The following is an 18614-nucleotide window of genomic DNA, read 5'->3' as shown; positions in this document are numbered from 1 at the left end:
CGAAATTTTTCAATATAAGAGTCACGGTTGAATTGAGTTCAAAAGCCAGATAATCTTTTCCTAGTCGACTTTTTCCAACCTTTACTCTATCTCATATTTTTCTAGTTAAATAAATTTAGGACTATAACTCACAATTTATGCTTCAATTTTATTGAATATTATTAATCGAATTTTTTTTTTCGGCGGCGATCCTCAAAGCCGTAATCTAAATATGTGGGGTATCTTATCTTTTCAAAGAACAAATCAGTTGTATTTGCGATGTATTAGAATATTTTTCCACATTATTCAAAAGGTCCTTTATAATAGAATGAATAATGAGCTGTAGGTCAGGAGAATGCGTTACTGCAGTGAAGAATGCCAGAAAACGCTTTTAGCGTCGAGGCTTTGCCCTGAACCTCACTGATGAATAATAAGCTGTAGATGTCAGGAGAATGCGTTTCTACAGTGAAAAATGCAAGAAAACGCTTTTGGCGTCGGGGCTTCGCCCCGAACCCCACTAATAAGTAATGAGCTGTAGATGTTATGGGAATGCGTTTCAGCCGTGAAAAGTGCAAGAAACACTGAGGAAGCTTACAGCGCTCTCCCAGGCCCCCAAGCTTGCAAGAGAAAGGCCTCAACATGACTGTTTTTTTTTCTTTTTTTTTTCGCGGAAGATTGAGAAACAGTCTTATTTTATTCTCATGTGTCGAATATATATATATATATATATATATATATATATATATATATATATATATGCTGTACGCACGTTTATGCATAGGGTTAGGGTTTAGTTGGCGTTAGGGTTAGGGTTTGGAAAAAAATCGCCCCCCCCCCCACTCCAAAGTTCTGGATCCGCCAGTGGGTCCAGGACACATCCTTGTTTAACTCCGCTGTTTATACTGAAACTTTCGGAGCAGGCACCGTTGTATATTTTGGTGGAAAGAGACAATTACATTTAGTAGCTTGGATGGACTGCCTATTATCTGTAAAACTTTAAAGAGGCCATCTCTGCTGACTAGATCGAAGGCCTTTGTCAGGTCAATGAACGCAATATACAAAGGCATCTTTTGTTCTCTGCACTTTTCCTGAAGTTGGCGGATGGAGAAAATGTCTATCGTGGATCTCCCCTCCTAGAGCGAAAGCCGCACTGTGATTCTGGATAGACCCGATCAGCGAGTTTTTGTAGCCTGGGAAGTATCACTCGAGCAAAGACTTTGCCTACAATACGTAGGAGGGAGATTCCCTTGTAATTGTTGCTGTCGCTTCTGTCACCTTTGTTCTTATACATGGTAACGATTTTAGCATCCCGCAGGTCTTGTGGCACAGCACCGCGTAGAGGTTGGATTAGTGTAGTCTTGCATTGTTATAGAAGATTTGGGGGGATACCATCGCATCCGGTTGCTTTGCGGGCAACCATGTTGTCTATGGCTTTGCTGAGCTCTAACAGGGTGGGTATTTCGTCTAGCTCGTTCATTGTGGGTAATTTTATGATAGCCTTAAGGGCTGAGGCAGGGACTGAGCATGTTGTGGCATAGAGTTCCGAGTAATGTTCAACCTATCTGTGCATTTGTTGGCACTTGTCTATGATAATTTCCCAGTGGTTGATTTAAAAGGTGCTGACTTGTTTTGGGAGGGTCCGAGAGCCTTTTTGATTCCTTCATACATCCCTCTTATGTTGCCCACTTGGGCTGCGAGCTGAATATTCTCACTGAGCTCTACCCAGTATTCATTGGCACAGATCCTTGTACAGTGGCTCTAGCTTCTTTCAGATTTAACACGTTGCGTTGGGTAGGTTTCACCTTGTATGTAGCGAGTGCATCTCTTTTTGCTCTGATGACAGGTGCTAAAATAGCTGATTTAGAGTCAAACCAATCCTTTCGTTTTGTAATTTTTCTTCCAACAATGTCCAGGGAAGTCTTTTGTACGGCGGACTTGAGGTGTTCCCATTTTTCTGTTGCTGTATTTCCAGAAACTTTTTGTACTCGCGTTAAAAAGATTCCTCAAACTGTATCTGGAGATCAAGGTGGCACATCTTGCTTACATCCGATTGGGGTCTTCCAATCTGTTTTGTATGGTGGATTTTTTTTAGGGAGAAGATACAACATACCAAGGAGTGATCTCTGTCACAGTCTACACTGTGATAGGACCTGGTAAGCTTGCAATGCAGGTCTATGAGATCAGACCAATACATTGGGAATGATCATAAAACAAAAAGGGGGGGGGGAGTAAACATGAACAAAAACATTGGTTAGTGGTCAACGAACATTGGAATGTAGAGAGTGCAGTTCAAGGGACACAACTCTTGACTAAGCAAAATAATTTAATAATCTACCCTAAGCGCAGTCTCAATGCGTTAGAAGGATCATCAAAGCAATCAGCCGAGATAAAGAAATAAAATATGATGTACAAACATACAGTGGCGTTACTGTGGGGGTGAGGCCCGCACCGGGTGACACCCGATAAGGGATGACACCCAAATGGTAAAAATGCACTTTCGCAAAAAAAAAAATAATAATAAAAAATACAGACAACTTAAAAAATGTGGCAGTAAAAAGATTCAAAAGAATTAAATTTTTAAATACAAAATTATGCATAATGTGTAAAAATTCAAAAGCAATGTTAAAAATTAGAAAGTCACGATAAGACTGAAGAACCTTTATCAAGCTTTAAGATTTAGAAAAATTTGGCACATGGTCTTAGGCTACCAAAAAAAAAAAAATTGACAGGGAAGTCATTGCTATGAGCAACTTAAAGAAGGGAAATAAAGAGGAACATCTTGCACAGACTGCTTGATATCACAATGTTTCTTGAAAAGAGTGAGTGCAACGCAGTGATGAGCACTCAAATGTTCTAAATTGTTTACAAATGTTTTAACAATCCCCGTAAAGAGACAAATGATACAATGTACTGTGGTATCTTGTATCATAGCACATCTAACATACATCTCTGAAGTTATAAGATATTTTAAGATTAGTAATGGTATCATTCAAATGACAAAAATGTTTTAGGATTTTTCCCTTCAAAGAGAACCAAAGCTGATAGTAGCAGTTCTGATATCGTAAAATGCTTGGGCCTGACTTAGTGATGTGTTGAGCTCATGGATAAGATAATGCAGTCACAATATCTAGAAGTCATGAAGGAGTGCTGGCAATATTTAAAAAAAAACAACAACAGAAAAGCAATTTTAATGGATTAGTACATTGTTTATTTAAGCTATGTGGTACATTTTATGTACGCGTAAAAATGTTTTCTTTCTTCACCGCTTTTACCATTCGATGGGGTACTTTTAAGTAATCATACTGGAGAATCATTAAAATGTCTATAAATAACTTGCTGGAGCACTCATCATACCACTGTTAGAACCGTAAAAGAACGAATTGATGTTTGACGGCGATTGAATTTCTTCTTTAAATACATAGACACTAGATGCGCAGCTAAAATACATTTCCCTAGTGCTATTAGAGCATTGAATGTGTTGCCTGAGTTAGCCTGGAAAACCAATGACTTGGCAGAATTGAAGTCATTGATTAACATGCATAACTAGGTTGACCTAGGAACATCCGTAGGACGTAATCATCTTTTTTTTTTTTGAACGTCTTTATTTCATAAGATAAGAAGATGAGAACAAGAGGTGAATGCTGGAGTAGTTTAATCCCTTTAACATTGAGCCAGACGACAAGATATTTAACAGAAATACAAAAACTAGAATACATCTACAGGCAGCAAAGGTTAATTTTGAAGAAGCTAAAACTGGGAAAGTATTACAATTTAGAATTCAAAGGGAATAACAATGGGGCGTAAGGGACATTTACAGGCCCTTTAATTAAGTCTTCAACAGCTTAATCTTGCCAAATGCTTGTCAACGTGGTGTTTTTTGAAAGAAGCTTTTCAAAACTAAAGTTAATTAAGAACTTTTGAGACATGAATCTCAAATCGAGCAACTCTGTCCATTGAAAACGAAATCGCAAAAGATATTGGCTTTAGTTATTTATAAGTTTTCTAGTTTGAAATCCTGAAAAGTTCTTGTACGCTTTTAAATGCTAAGCTTAATAATAATAATAATTTTTATTATTATTTTGAACCGATTAATAAATTCGTGGTCGGTACAAAGCTAACACCATAATGTTTAACTCTCTCCGCTTGGAGCTCTTTAAAGTGTATATTAAGGAAAGCATGTTCAGTTGATGTTAAATATTTTCTAACGAAACGAAACACATTTGAACGTTCAGTACCAACTATCAACGAATAAAGATCATTAGCTCACTGTATTATGGCGCAACAAAAAAAACTAAACAGTACGTTTTTATTAGGAAGATTTGAGGTAAAGCTGAAGGGGGGGGGGTGACACCCTGAACTTACCGCACCGGGTGACAACCACCCTAGTGACGCCACTGCAAATATATACAAGGTTGCGTCAATGATCAACTGAGCAGTGCAGCAATAATATGGTGGGCATAGGTTAATGCAATATATGAATATGTATACATGAGAATTGTTATGTTTCTTACTTACAACAGTGGGAAATACACATAATGCACATATTAAATACAAATGGAATAAGGTGAATCCAAATTACATAAGTCCAGCAATGAACATAATCTTACCACAAGGTCCAAGTGAATAGAATAAGAATAAGGGAGCACTATGAATGGAATCTGTAAATGAAAGCCCCTCAAAGTTCTGAATAAAATAGAGCAACTGCTCGCGGTTGAAGGAGTTTGAGACTTATATGCCGCTTGGTAGGAAATAGGGTTGGGCACGACAGTATGTGACAGATCATGTGATGGGTCAACATAGACAATGTGACATTGCCGATGAGGTTTTAAGAACACCTGGCTAGAGGTCAAAATTACTAGAATGGAGGCTTGTCCAGATAAGCAAACTGGTGAATGGCAAATGTGGTTTGACATTTGTGCTATGAGAAGGGGAGACAATCGAAGGAGCATGGCAACGTGGTCGCCAATGTGGTGGAAGAAATCTAACGTGAAGAGAAAAAGTTGGGATTTGGGGCTAAAATAATAGGGATGAAAGTAATAAATAATAATTAAAGTTGTGATAAAATCGAGTGACACTGTAAGCAAGCTTTTGGTCTGTGACAGGACCACACAAAACTATACAGGGTTTTCCCCTTTCAGATGCCGCTAAAAACTAGAATACTTGTACTGTTATCCTATTATAAAAAGATGAAGATACATAGCATTTTTGAAAGTAGCACATATTATAGTTGTTTTTTTATTGTTCATGCCAAGGTATCATTTTGTTACAAAATTGTATAATACTTAGTTAATTTTATGTTGTGTTGGTCTAATACCTTTGAAAGTATTGACAAATAAACAAGGAGAAAAAAATCAATGTAACAAAATGTTGTTTTTTTCCCTCTCCAGGTTATCATTTATTTTATTGTCTCAGCTGCTTGTGGTGGGCTGGATTGGCCATGTACAAAATGATTAAATGCTCATATTTACAATGTAATCACTATTAATCATAATACTATTTTAATTAATATTAATGATTCATGTTGAAGGGAAACATATTTCTTATTGAAAATCTTTTACTTACCAATAAGGAAACTGTTGTAACTGTATTATATAGATTGTCAATCAAAGGATTTTGTATGTCCGTGGAGAAACTCAACTCATGAAGTATCAAAATCACACCCAATGTCCCTTATGCATACATTGGAGCCATCCATCAAGCTTTTGGCATTCATCTGCACTGATGTACCTATGCCCTAACCTTATATTTCAACCTATTTCTAGATTATTTTGCCCCTCTCTAGTATTTTGGTGGGGTGGTAGGGAAGTGGCAAAGGCATCAATCCCCCCCCCCACCATAACCTTTTGAGGGGGGGGGGGCGGTCCAATTTATTTGTAGAAATCACAGCTTGTAAACAGAATCAATTAAATGTCTATACGATTAAAACTTGTTATTGATATTTTAACCTACCTTTATATTATGTCGTTCCCCTGCTAGTCGATTGTGTGTGGGGGGGGGGGGAGCAAATACATCTACTGCCCTTCCCACCTAAACCCTTCTTTTATTTAGAAATCATAGTTTGAGAACAAAAGTAGTTTTTATAGTATTATATAATTTTTATATTATCTCGTTACACTACTGGTATCCTAGCCAATTCGGTGAGGTGGGGGTGGGGGGAGGACGATTGCGATCCTATTTTTATGGAGAAATCATAGTTTGTGAACAAAATTAGTTGAATATCTATATATTATAAGCTACATGTTGATGTTTTAACCCATTTGTATATTATGTCGCACACACGCTCTGATCTCAAATTGTATCATTATTAAATATAAAATGAAAAAGGGTTGTACCAGGTGGGAAGGGCGATACATGCTATCGCCTTTCGCCCATCGGACAAACGAAATACTTTTTTTCTTTGTTTTCTTTTGTATTTTAGTTAAGAAATTACAAAATAAAAAAAAATGTCACTAATAATTTATATATGCTATAAATTAAATTCTTGTATCGAAGAATTCGTTAATGCCAAATGCAATCATTGGCATAAATTATAACAAGATTACAAAGACAGTTTGTGTGGAAACACAAACTCAAAATCGGCCCCCGAAGTGGTCCACCCAGGAAGGGGTTCAATATTTTCAGAAAGAACATCCAAATGAAATTATATCAAAGACAAATGAGAGATAAGAATGGAGAAAGAAGGTTGACAGATCTTGTGTAGTGCCCCAACGGTACAGCAGATTAAAGGATAGGTGCAAGTGAATGCAAAGTTAGATGTGAACCTGGCCTAACTAGTTCCCCTTTCACACCTTGTGGTCTATAGGGCAGATGATGTAAAGTTCATCTGTTTTTGTGGCCTACGGTTAAAAAGAGGGTTTCATGTAGCCAGCACAACGACCAACCGCCTTTACTTTTCCCCAACTAATATCAGGTACCCATTGGAGCTGGGTGGACTCAGAGGCACCTAAAGATTCCGAAGTTGAAAATCCCAGTCTTCACCAGGATTCGGACCCGGGGCCCCCGGTTCGGAAGCCAAGCGCTTTACCGCTCAGCTACCGCGCCTCTCCTGGCCTAACTGAAGTCTTATGTAATTGTTTTGAAAAGGATCAATCAATTCGAATGCTTAAAAAAAAAAAAGGAAATATTTCCGCAATAAAAAAATTGTTCACAAAATTGACGTTTACAAGATTACTATTCTTTTTAATTTAGGTCTAACTTATAATGCATACTAATTAGCTTTTTCTCTTTAAAAAAAACTGCTTGCATAACTGATTTTAAAAATTAGATTTTTTCGCTTTCAGAAAAAAAAAAGTAGCCGTTGCATCAGAACTTTGAATGGTCTAAAATATTGTGATATCGGATTTTCAATATCTTCTAGTTTACGAGATCTAAACGGGACGGACGGACAGACATTTCGCACAAAACTAATAGCGTCTTTTCCCCTTTCGGGGGCCGCTAAAAAGGAGCGAGGATTAACTTTTCACTCTATTGCCCTTTCCCCTTTCCAGACAAAAACATGACGTTTTAAAACAGAATAGTCAAATATGGCGACAGAGTTTATGTAATTACATACGAATTTATCTTAGATATTTTAAGAAAGTCTTTGTTTCGGACAATTTAGGGTGATGACTGTCAATAGATAGTTGAAATGTATGGTGGCATCCCTCCACTGAATTGTCTGTTCGTGGTAGATTGTCCTACACACGATCTCTAACATTTCATAATGCTATCGGAAATCTTGGAGTCACTCTGCGGTTTCGTCTCTGGCGACCAATATAGTTGTCCTCCCAATAATCATACAAATTCCCTACAACATCTGGCCGAGCTTCAAAGGCAGTATTTACATCGGCAGGTGGAACAAATGAAAGAGCTAACAGCATCTTGACAAACATGCGTACATTTTTATCTTCCCTGTATGTAGTTGCAAGATTTTCAACGTGTACTTTACGCCAGAGACTTTGTCAGGTCTACAATCCAAATGGACACTCCTAGATTTGACATCTATTTGATGGTGTTAGACAAAGACGGACAGGAAATAGCAAAATCAGTGATTGAATTGGTCGGTCACTGCCTGAGATTAAGCAAACGTTTGGCGAGATAAGAAATGTGATCGCCATCATAACTAATCCTGACACACCTAAGACTGCCAATGTTGAGGCAAAAGACGCCCTGTTATGATCAAAGAAAGATGCCCAGATTTCTGATTATAGTATAACACACTTTCATATTTTCCTATTCTATTTTGCGGGTCACCACATTTCAAAATCCTATTTTTAGCAATTTATGCATTTTAATCAAGGGTGAAAAAGGGGAATGATATAAAATTTAAAGTACACTCGTTCTCTGCAAATATGGCATAATGGCATACTTTCAAATCTATTAATATTGAAAAAAAAAAGAGACATCATCAAAAATGATGCCCAGTACATTAAATTACTAATAATATATAAGTTCGCGCTATTTTGTCGGGAAATTTCGCGCTATTTTGTCCGTGCTATTTTCACGGAGCACCACTCACAATATACGGTATACTTGAATCGTAAAAATGCAAAAAATTTAGAGTAGAATTGGTGTAAACGATGATGTTGTTGTCATTGTGTGTAATGTTGAAGAATGCTGGGTTCGTGTGTCCTGGAGTCACACTTAACACGTAACAGACATGAATAGTAGGCTATACAAAGACTTGACTCGATCTTCAGTAGACAAATATGACATTTATTCAATAATAATAATCTACTGCACTTCTTGTCGTTACTCCAAAATATCCAATAGGGTTTGTTGCTGAACATAAAAATTATTTATGTGTCAGACGCGAATAGCCCAATTTTCAGTAAAAGAAATTACAAAAGTCATTGCTCTATACAAGAAGTTACGAAGGCTATATAAAATACAACCACAGACCTATATATATACTACAATAATTATAGTTTTTTGATTGCTAGTTACGATTTATTTACGTAGGTGCTGTTTTACTATTACATACCAAGTATTACAGATTAGAAAAACCCAGGTTTGTTTCTTGTGCAACGCTATTAGCTAACACCACATATCATCTCTCCATTAGTATATTTAGATCTATAATCTAATTCTAGTCTAGATCTATATATAAAAATCGAATAGATCTAGATAGTAATAGTATAGATTCTATCTTGAGACTAGATTGCCGAGTCTAGCCTATGCTATGCCTATAGTCAGTTTTTATTAGAAAAAAAGTCTAGATATTAATAAAGACTAAAGTTTTTTAATTATTAGATAGAGACATAAGACATAGATCTAATAATACTGTAATACGTTTACTATACTCTATACTTAATCTATTAAACTAGAGATCTATCTATAATCTAGTCAATCTAGATCTATACAATATTCATTATAATACTTATAATGACTTATTTAATAAGTTAGTACTTAGACTTAGATCTCTTATAGTTTATTAATAGATTTACTTTTCAATGCCTAGACCTAATAATAAAATAGCGAATGATGTCTATAATGACTGATTATTTTTTTTTTAATAAAAATAGGTCTACTAAACCTAGGTCTAGACTCTACTTAAATCTAGTCTAAAATAATGACTGTCTAAGACTCTAGATGATTGAGAAGTTCACATAGAGGTGTTTTTAATAATACGGCATGTCGGCTGAAAGTATATAAAGTGCTTTTTTTTTTTTTTTTTTTTGTAAAAATAAAAAAGAGGCTCCGGTACTCAGTGATAGATTGCCTAACTTTCAACTAATAATAAATTAACAATTAACGTTGAATTACAAGAAAAGTAATCATTTTTCCCGACATTGAAGAAAAAAGATGCTGGTACCCCGTACCGGTGCGTACCGTCAGAAAAATATATGTATATCTCAATCTTATTTCATTTAATTTTTTTTTTGCGGGGTTATTGCTACTTAATACATTGATACCGGATCGATTTAAATAGGGCCTAAGTATACAAGCAGGATTTCGAGCATTGGATAAATTTATTTTTTTAGTACAAAGTTTTGTGGAAGAGGCAATATATTAGTTGTTTGAAGTTTGTAACTTCTTAAATTCAGGCTAAAAATATCGAAGCCTACATTTTTACACTCATTTCTAAACAATTAGAAGAGATGGACTGACTCATAGTGTAGCTTGTGTACATCTGCAAAAACACAAACTCTCTTTGTAATCTTATCAGTTAGACTTTCGAAACTATTAAAAGAAAAACTTAGTGATTATTTTTACTGTATAATTCTATTATTATTCCTATTTAGAATTAGGATATAAACACAATTTTCCATATGACTTTATCTAACAGAAAAAAAATTAAACTTACGTCTATTTATGCGGTTATTTATAGTTACCTAGTAATATAAAATATATTGAACTAACACGTACACTCATCGTAATGCAGCCATGCGATTTTTCGTTTATAAACATAGCATTATTTAGGACCAATATTTTACAAAGGCTGCTTTGAGAAATCAGGTATAAACATTAGGAGAAAAACGACCCCTTTACTCAAGAAAACTTTAAGAAACTAGAACAGACACAAAATAAACAGTGACATTCATAACAAAATAATATTCATAATTGATTAGAGTAACACCTTTTTAAGTAATCATTTAAAGTTTAAAATCAATACATTTTTTTTCAACAATTATTTTGTGTATGAAATTGTGTATCGGAAAATGCCGGGTACATGAAATAAGCTAGTCCTAAAAAAACAACACAGATCTTGGGTAAAATACTCATCAAATAAAGTACTGTTAATATGTAGTTTCACGCGCTAGTTTCAGGTATTTTCTTTTTATAGCCTCTATCGGGTTATACCCCAACTACCCGTATTTTTGTGCAGAATTTTTTTCTCTATCAGGCACACTTAAAATTATAGCATAATAATGTCAGTATAATTTAAAAAGAGAACTGAAAAATACAAAGATATATAGGGAAAAAAAGCGACTTCCGGCCCAATAATTTTTAATCAAAGAAACGAAACGGACTAGTCCAACAAACCCTATTTGAAATATAACTACATCCGCAAAACAGCGGTATCAAATATACAAGTCCTTTACTATACAGCTTTACTACTAGAATACGTCCCGCATCACAGCGGGTAACAATAATCTTCAATAATATGTATCCAGCTCTAAGCACAGAAATTAACTACTAGAAATAATGTACTTCTCAAGTTACTATCGACTTCGACTGCCCAAAAGATACTACTGACTAAAAGCAAATTTAGTCATTCTTACTTTCTCTTTCTATCTCAGAGGATTCACGTGTCTTTCACCTTCATGACCCGAGGTGAACATTTAACATGCAATGATAACGGAGACTGTGACATTACGCCCTTTCCCTCAAAAAAGTTTTTGCAAAAATATTTCAAAATTTGCCCATCAATAAAAATTTTATACAAGTGTTCATATACATATTCATGTGAGAGAAAAATAATTTACTCATATTCGATGAATGCAATTATATCTTGCACCTGTCTTATCATGCCATCAATAAATTATATGGTCTCATTTGAGTTAACAATATTTGAAAAAATACCAATCCATGTAGTAGACCGAAGGGCATCACGTTCCATATGTATAGTCCTTCAATGTACACTGAAAGCTGAGCATTGTTTTGAATAATCATCCATTTTGATCTGCCAAAATCCCCGGTTTAGATCCATTGTTGTGAAAAAGGGTGATTTGCTGAGTGGGGTAAGGATGTTATCTAGATTAGGCAGAGGTTTGGCATCAATTACGGTGCAGCTGTTCAGCACACCACTTGTCTTCTTCTTGACTATACCATGGGAGAGGCATATGGGCTGTATTCATATCTTGCGATCTTGCCTGTTTCTATTAAATCATTCATCTCTTTTCTAACTTGTTCCTCGTATGCCAGAGGTATTTCATATGATATTTCTTTGGCAGGCTAGTGCACAGTTTTATCCTGTGTGTGATGATGTCTGTTGTACCCAGCTTGTCAGTGATGACATCCTGGAATCTAGTGATCAAAGTATCCAAACTTATTTTGTACTGCTAGTCGTCGTCTTATATGGCACACATTAGGTTATTAACAGGGTTCCCTTGCCTTTCTATGTCATCTTGCTTTACAATTTCGGCTAGCATACTATTTACTTCTACATGATCTCTTTGTTCAAATTTAGTGAGTTTATCTACACTTAAAAGCTTATCTTTGCCGTCTTTATTCACTTTGTATGTCTTCTCAAAAACATTGCATGGGCCATTAGATTATATTTGCTACTTGTACCCTCCACCTTCACGAAAACCAAATCTCCTGCCTGAAACTGTTTTAATTTCGTTCCTATTTTTGATGTCTTTATGTCTGTCCAGATTATGTTGCTGCTGTTCTTAGGGCATGTCTGAGGTTCTCCTTTGTTTCGACTATCCACGGGTGTGATTTTTTTTTGTCGTTATGCATATTTTCAGTCCATAGTTGGAGTGGACCTTTTGGTATTGTTCCAAAGACTAGCTCGTATGGCGAGAATCCTGTTGTTCCATGCCGTGTTGTTCTGTAGGCCGATGTGATGTATTCCAGGACTTCATCCCAGTTGTCCATACTCTCATTTTGTACCTTTCTGACCATTTTTTTTTATCGTTTTGTTTCATCTCTATGCAACCATTAGACTGCGGATTATATAACTGTGCTGTGTATTAACTTTATATTACACATCTCGGAAAATGTCTTGTTTAGTTGAGATGTAAAGTTGGATGCATTGTCCGACAGCAACTTATTTGGGAACGAAAATTTTAGAGGTGTCGCATTGTTGAACAAGTAGTGTCTGCGCTGATGTCTTTCAGGGGGTGCACTTCTGCCCATCTGGTGTACATATCAATGACGGTGAGTATATATCTGTTCCCCTTGCTGCTAATGTTCAATGGGCCAACTATGTCTATGGCAATTTTGTCCCAGAAATGTTTTGATGCGATTTTTGTAATGGTGCTTTGGTTGTGGTTCTCTCTTGTGCACATTTCGTGCAACTGTTGATTTGGTGTTGAATGTCTTTCTTCATTTGGGTCAGAAGAATCTATCAATGATCCTGTCATACGTTTTTCTTTTTCCCATATGATCATCATGCGGTATTGTTAATATTCTTCCTTTCAATGTTTGTGGAATGATGATCTGCAGTTTACTTTGCTTCTTTGTGGTGTTATGGCATACAGCTATACCATTAATGAAGTCAAGGCAGTTCTTTCCATTTTTTTAGCGGCCCCCGTAAGGGGAAAAGCCGCTATTAGGTTTGTGCAAAATGTCCGACTGTCACATTCAGATCTCGAAAACTAGAAGAGATATCAGAATATTATTTCACCATGCGATGCGGCTTGAAAAGTTTAGGTGCAACGGCTACTTTTGGGTTTTCTAAAAAGCAAATCGTTTAATTTATAAAATTAATTATGCTAGCGATTTTTTCATAAAAATACCCAAATTCTAAAACAATTACGTAAATGTAAGGGAGGCAATGTTACAATATGTTAACAAAGAAAGACAATATTTTGCGTATTTTCAGTATCACTGAGTCAAATATACTTATAAAATGTACAACAAATATAAATATTAGTTAAAGGTGTTTTTTTCTGGTCAACTAGCTGCTAAAATTAAAAGAAAACATTTTTGTTTGTTTATAAAGGCTAAGAATGCAATTTGTATGTAAATATCACGCACATTTTTTAAAACTAGTCGACCGGCGGCGTTTCATACGCCGTTATTTTGCATGGCCGGTCTTCAGCCTCTTCAACCAATGCGACCTCAGTGGGACCCCACTTTCAAAGGATCCGCACTTTCTTGGGACCCGCGCTAATTCAAGGTGTATAAATTATTAAATTAAACCATTTTATAACTTAAAACAGATTTCCTTCTCCCTCCTGTCGATATACCAGGAGCTCCTGGAAATCTCACGAAAGAAGCTTCTCGCGCCTCAAACTAATGAAGAATTACTTGAGGTCAACAATTCTCAAAGATAGATTGAAACATTTGGTAATTCTTGCTATTGAGCGGGATCTATGTAGGAAACAGAATTATTATGATATACTGTATGACTTTGCTACACGCAAGGCTCGTAAAATAATTCTGTACGTAGTAAAGAATGAATAAAATGCATAGACGAATTTATTTTCTAATTCAAACTCTTAATTTCACTTATTGTCCGCTTCCCTACCCAGACTTGGCCCCGCGAAATCCGTTTCGAATAAGGCCCCACAATGCCGGCTCTGTTATTTAGTGTTCGTAAAATGTTTGTTTGTAAAATGTTTTACATGTTTTGGATGTTCCTTCAGAGTTGAAGATAGTTTACTTTTTAGTCCAAACCTCCCCCATGACGAAGGGGGATGGGAGCGGCAGGGTTTGACAGTCCAGCGCGCAGCCATCCGTAGCGACGTGTGAATGTTCTCCCACTCTTGTTATTTTCTGGAGTGACTCCGCAGAAATAAGAGAGTGATCTTTCCTTTATTTCTTGCTTCTCGTCCAAACTTTTGAGGGAAGAAGAGAATTATATATATTGTTATGACTTTTCCATGCGCACCACCATCCAGGCTAGTGCAGAGATGCGCACTTCTAGTAACCAAACTAGAACAGGATGTTGACATGAAGAGACTAACGATTTCAGCCCAAGTAGAGAGCCAATATGGAGAGATCGTGCCTAAGAAAGATGATGTTTAATGAACTTGTGATGTCTTGTAAATAAAGATATATGTGCCTCGTTGAGTTGCCTCACTTAAGTTATTACAATATAAATATATGGACTTTTTATGCATCGACTTTCGTGCAGTAGCGTAACGTCGCGGCATGATATGGTGCTAAACTAATTCCTTAATTTTTTTTTAAATAATCCGATTTTATTTTTTATTTAGTGCCCCCATCAGGATAAAAGTTGCTCATTTTTGTGCGTTTTGTTTGTTGGTCTGTCTGTCCGTCACGTTTATATAAAAAACAACAACACTAAACGCTATTGAAAATCTGATTTAACCTTCAATGTTCCTTCCAAAACATTGCAATAGTTTTAAGTATCTATAATAGATTGTTCCGAATGTTTTTGTGAAAAACAAATCAATGCCAACGAATGTTTGTTTGCTCATCTAATTTATATTACATGTAATTTCCTTCCTATGAGCTATGAAGAAATATGAAGTTGTTACGGAAGTTGTTTTATAAAAAAATGTTATGTCAAATGATTATTTGAAATAGCATCATTGACCTACATTACCCTTATATTCTTGGAAAATAAGTCACGATAGTTTAATTATCGATATCCAATTGTTCCCTATTTTCAACTTAAAACAAATGTATGTCAAATGACTTTTTTTTTTTTCAAAAATATCGACAATACTCAGAATTTTAAAATAAAAAAGTAATTTACTAGAAACGATTATTGAAAAATACTTTTAAGACTTACTTTACATAGAATTTTCTTGCTGAAACATAATAGAAGTTTTTTTTTATCTGTAAAGAATGTTCCGGATTTGGTTTTGAAAACGAAATCAACCTACATTACTTAAATTTTTTACAAATCGTCGCCAAAATTGCTCCGAATTTTATATGAAAAATCTACTAACACAAATAACTGTTTGAAATCCCTCTTCTAATAAATAAAACAAATAATCTTCTCATTTACAAATAGCGGTTGTTCCGGATTTTTATGAAAAACATTCTAACTCTAATTATGTAACATCGCACTTCTGTCGTACATTATATTTAGTTTTAAAATCTAGTTATCGTTAATATTATGTTCCAATTTTTAAGGAAAACAACTTCCTAACACCAAAATATGGTATAAAAATCTCTCCCCAAGGCTATGGTACATCTAATTTTCATACGAGACCATTCCAAAAATTTAATTAACGATAGATTTATCTAGAATTCTCTTTTTTTCTCACTATACATGAAAACATCCGGAACAATCTATTATAGATACTTAAAGCTATTGCAATGTTTCGGAAGGAAAATTAATCAAATTTTCAATAGCTTTTAGTTGTTTTTATTTTCGATATGAACATGACGCACAGACAAAAGGCACTAAAATGCGGCTTTAATCCTAATATATATATATATATATATATATATATATATATATATATATATATATATATATATATATATATATATCTTTAAATGAATTATATTAGAAGTCGGTGCACTAAGTACAATAAACCGTCATTAAATCTCCAGTGTTAATAAAAACATTTTTTTTTGTTACTAGCCCATTGTGACCTAATGGATTTTTTTCCTTTGACGTCCTATGAATGAATTCTTTAAATGTAATGCTAAAAATAAAACTCGGTGCACCAATGTCTATGACCCCTCGATAAGTGGCTCGTATTGATGGAGACATTTTTTAGTCTAACATTGCCGTGTAAGGTAGTGGATATTTTTCCATTGACGTCATATGAATGAATTATTTAAATGTAATGCTAAAAAAAACCTCTGTGCACCAATGTCTATGAACCCTAGATAAGTGGCTCGTTATTAGGTTTGTGCAAAATGTCCGTCTGTCACACTCAGATCTCAAAAACTAGAAGAGATATAAAAAAAATATTCCACCATGCGATGCGGCTTGAAAAGTTTAGGTGCAACAGCTACTTTTGGTTTTCTAAAAGCAAACTGTTTAATTTATAAAATTAATTATGCAAGCAATTTTTTCATAAAAATACACCAATTCTAAAACAATTACGTAAATGTAAGGGAGATCATGTTACGATATGTTAACAATGTAAATACATAGTGTATTTTCAGTATCACTAAGTCAAAAATATTTATAAAAGAAATGTTCACAACAAATATTAATTTTAGTTAAAGGTGTTTTTTCTGGTCAACTAGCTGCTAAAATTAAAAGAAAACATTTATGTTTTTTTATAGAGTTTTGAGTTTAGGCACATCGGCACAATTTAGGCCATGTCGTGGTTTGTTTATGTGAGCAGGTCAGGAGGCGCGAGAGAGAGGACCTTTTCTCTGCTCAATATTAAATTTTATACAGTAAGCAGATGTTAGCCCTACTGGGTGGGCTCAATCTGTGACACCTCAGTATACGACCAAGGGGCTAGAGTCGCCTAAGTAACCAGACATACTAACCTAAACTAAATGAAAGCACAAACGAAACTTTAGTTTAGGATAAATAAAACAAAAAGATACTTTATTTACATATACAAAAAAAAATCAATAATAATATATACACTAACCACTACAACTGAACCCAGCAACTAACTAAAACCCTCTAAATCTACACAACTACAAACACCAATAAACTAACCAAACCAACTATTTAACACAAACTGATCAAACCAACTATCTAACTAAATCACTACAACTACTACACTAGACCTAGATCTACACAAACACACTACAATAAACTAGTCTAGAATAGTCTAGATCTACAATATTCTACTATTACAACCAACCCATAACAGTAACGCTAAAACAAGAACACTTTAGTATTAAGTACCTTACTATTCACTAAGAACAGACTTGACTAAGCCACTAGGACTAGGTCTAACTCTAGGCCGACTAACACTAAGGCAACATTATATGTGACTATAGAAACAAATAATACTAAATCTACAACAGCAACTTAAAGCAGCAATATTAGATACAGCAGCGGTAATATTCAGCAGCATGTATTTCAGCAGCTATATTCAGCAGTTATAATCAGCAGTAATAATAGCCTGCAATACATAAATGCAAAACTATAAATACAAAATCATATATATTCTATTTGATCTAGAACACTCATAGCGGGACTAATGGACGCCGCCATATTTAATACAGCATGTTGACAACTATTATGACAAATAGTCGAAGCAGAAAACAAAACTAAATTAATATATATCTAGCATATTTACACACAGTGTGACATAGATCTAGTAAAAGAAAATATAAAATATTTCCACACTTACAGGCCGTACCATGTACAGAAATATAGCAATGATTAAATTATCATACGCCAGATCACTAAGATCATCAACTCTCACATAGACAGAGATATACTTTACTGACCGCTGGTCAACTGTACAGGATGTAGACTGGATTTAACTATTTATACTACCCGCCCTAACCCATATAACATATATGTTATAAAAAGCGGAAGTACAAATATTAATTCTGGCACTAGCCTATAAAAAATAGAATACATAAAAATAGCTCTAACCTATAAAAGTAGAAAAATAAAATTACATATAAAAATAGCTAAAATTACATATAAAAATAGCTCTGGGAGCGCAAGCTCACATTTATAAAGGCTAATAATGCGCTTTGTATGTAAATTTCTTATACATTTTTTTAAATGGACTTTTTATGCAGCGACTTTCGTGCAGTAGCGTTCCCTCTACATTTAAAAAAAAAATAGATTTTAGATTTTATTTATTTTCTGTTTATTGCCCCTATCAGAATAAAAGACGCTTATTTTTGTGTGTTTTGTCTGTCGGTCGGTCTGTCCGTCACGTTTAGATGAAAAAAAATTCTAAAAGCTATTGAAAATCTTATTTAACCTTTAATGTTCTTTCCGAAACATCTCAATAGTTTTAAGTATCTATGATATAGTGTTCCGGATGTTTTTGTGAAAAACAAATCAATGCAAAAGAATGTTTGTTTGCTCTTCTAACTTATATTGCAAAAACACATGATCAATAATATGTTGTTCCGATTTTTAAATATAAATAGAATATAAATGTTAAATGAAAATG

At 34.8% G+C, this 18614-nt stretch overlaps 1 protein-coding gene across 6 annotated transcripts in view; it reads left to right on the top strand.

Annotated features, from left to right (window-relative positions):
* LOC106067518 (vesicle-associated membrane protein 7-like) overlaps positions 1 to 6364 on the top strand; it is a 138860-nt gene extending 132496 nt beyond the window's left edge. For 5 of the 6 annotated variants that reach the window (XM_056038957.1, XM_056038956.1, XM_056038960.1 and 2 more), the window contains one exon: positions 5367 to 6364. In XM_056038957.1, the coding sequence (XP_055894932.1) occupies positions 5367 to 5429 (63 nt within the window). In that variant the 3' untranslated portion in view covers positions 5430 to 6364. The remainder of the gene's footprint in view (positions 1 to 5366) is intronic. The other variant, XM_056038961.1, reaches the window with a different exon arrangement.
* Positions 6365 to 18614: the final 12250 nt, after the last annotated feature.

Source organism: Biomphalaria glabrata, chromosome 8 (assembly GCF_947242115.1).
Source record: "Biomphalaria glabrata chromosome 8, xgBioGlab47.1, whole genome shotgun sequence".
Classification (NCBI taxonomy): Eukaryota; Metazoa; Mollusca; class Gastropoda; family Planorbidae; genus Biomphalaria; species Biomphalaria glabrata.
The sequence above is the reverse complement of the archived record's forward strand: the minus strand, read 5'-3'. Positions and strand labels throughout refer to the sequence as shown.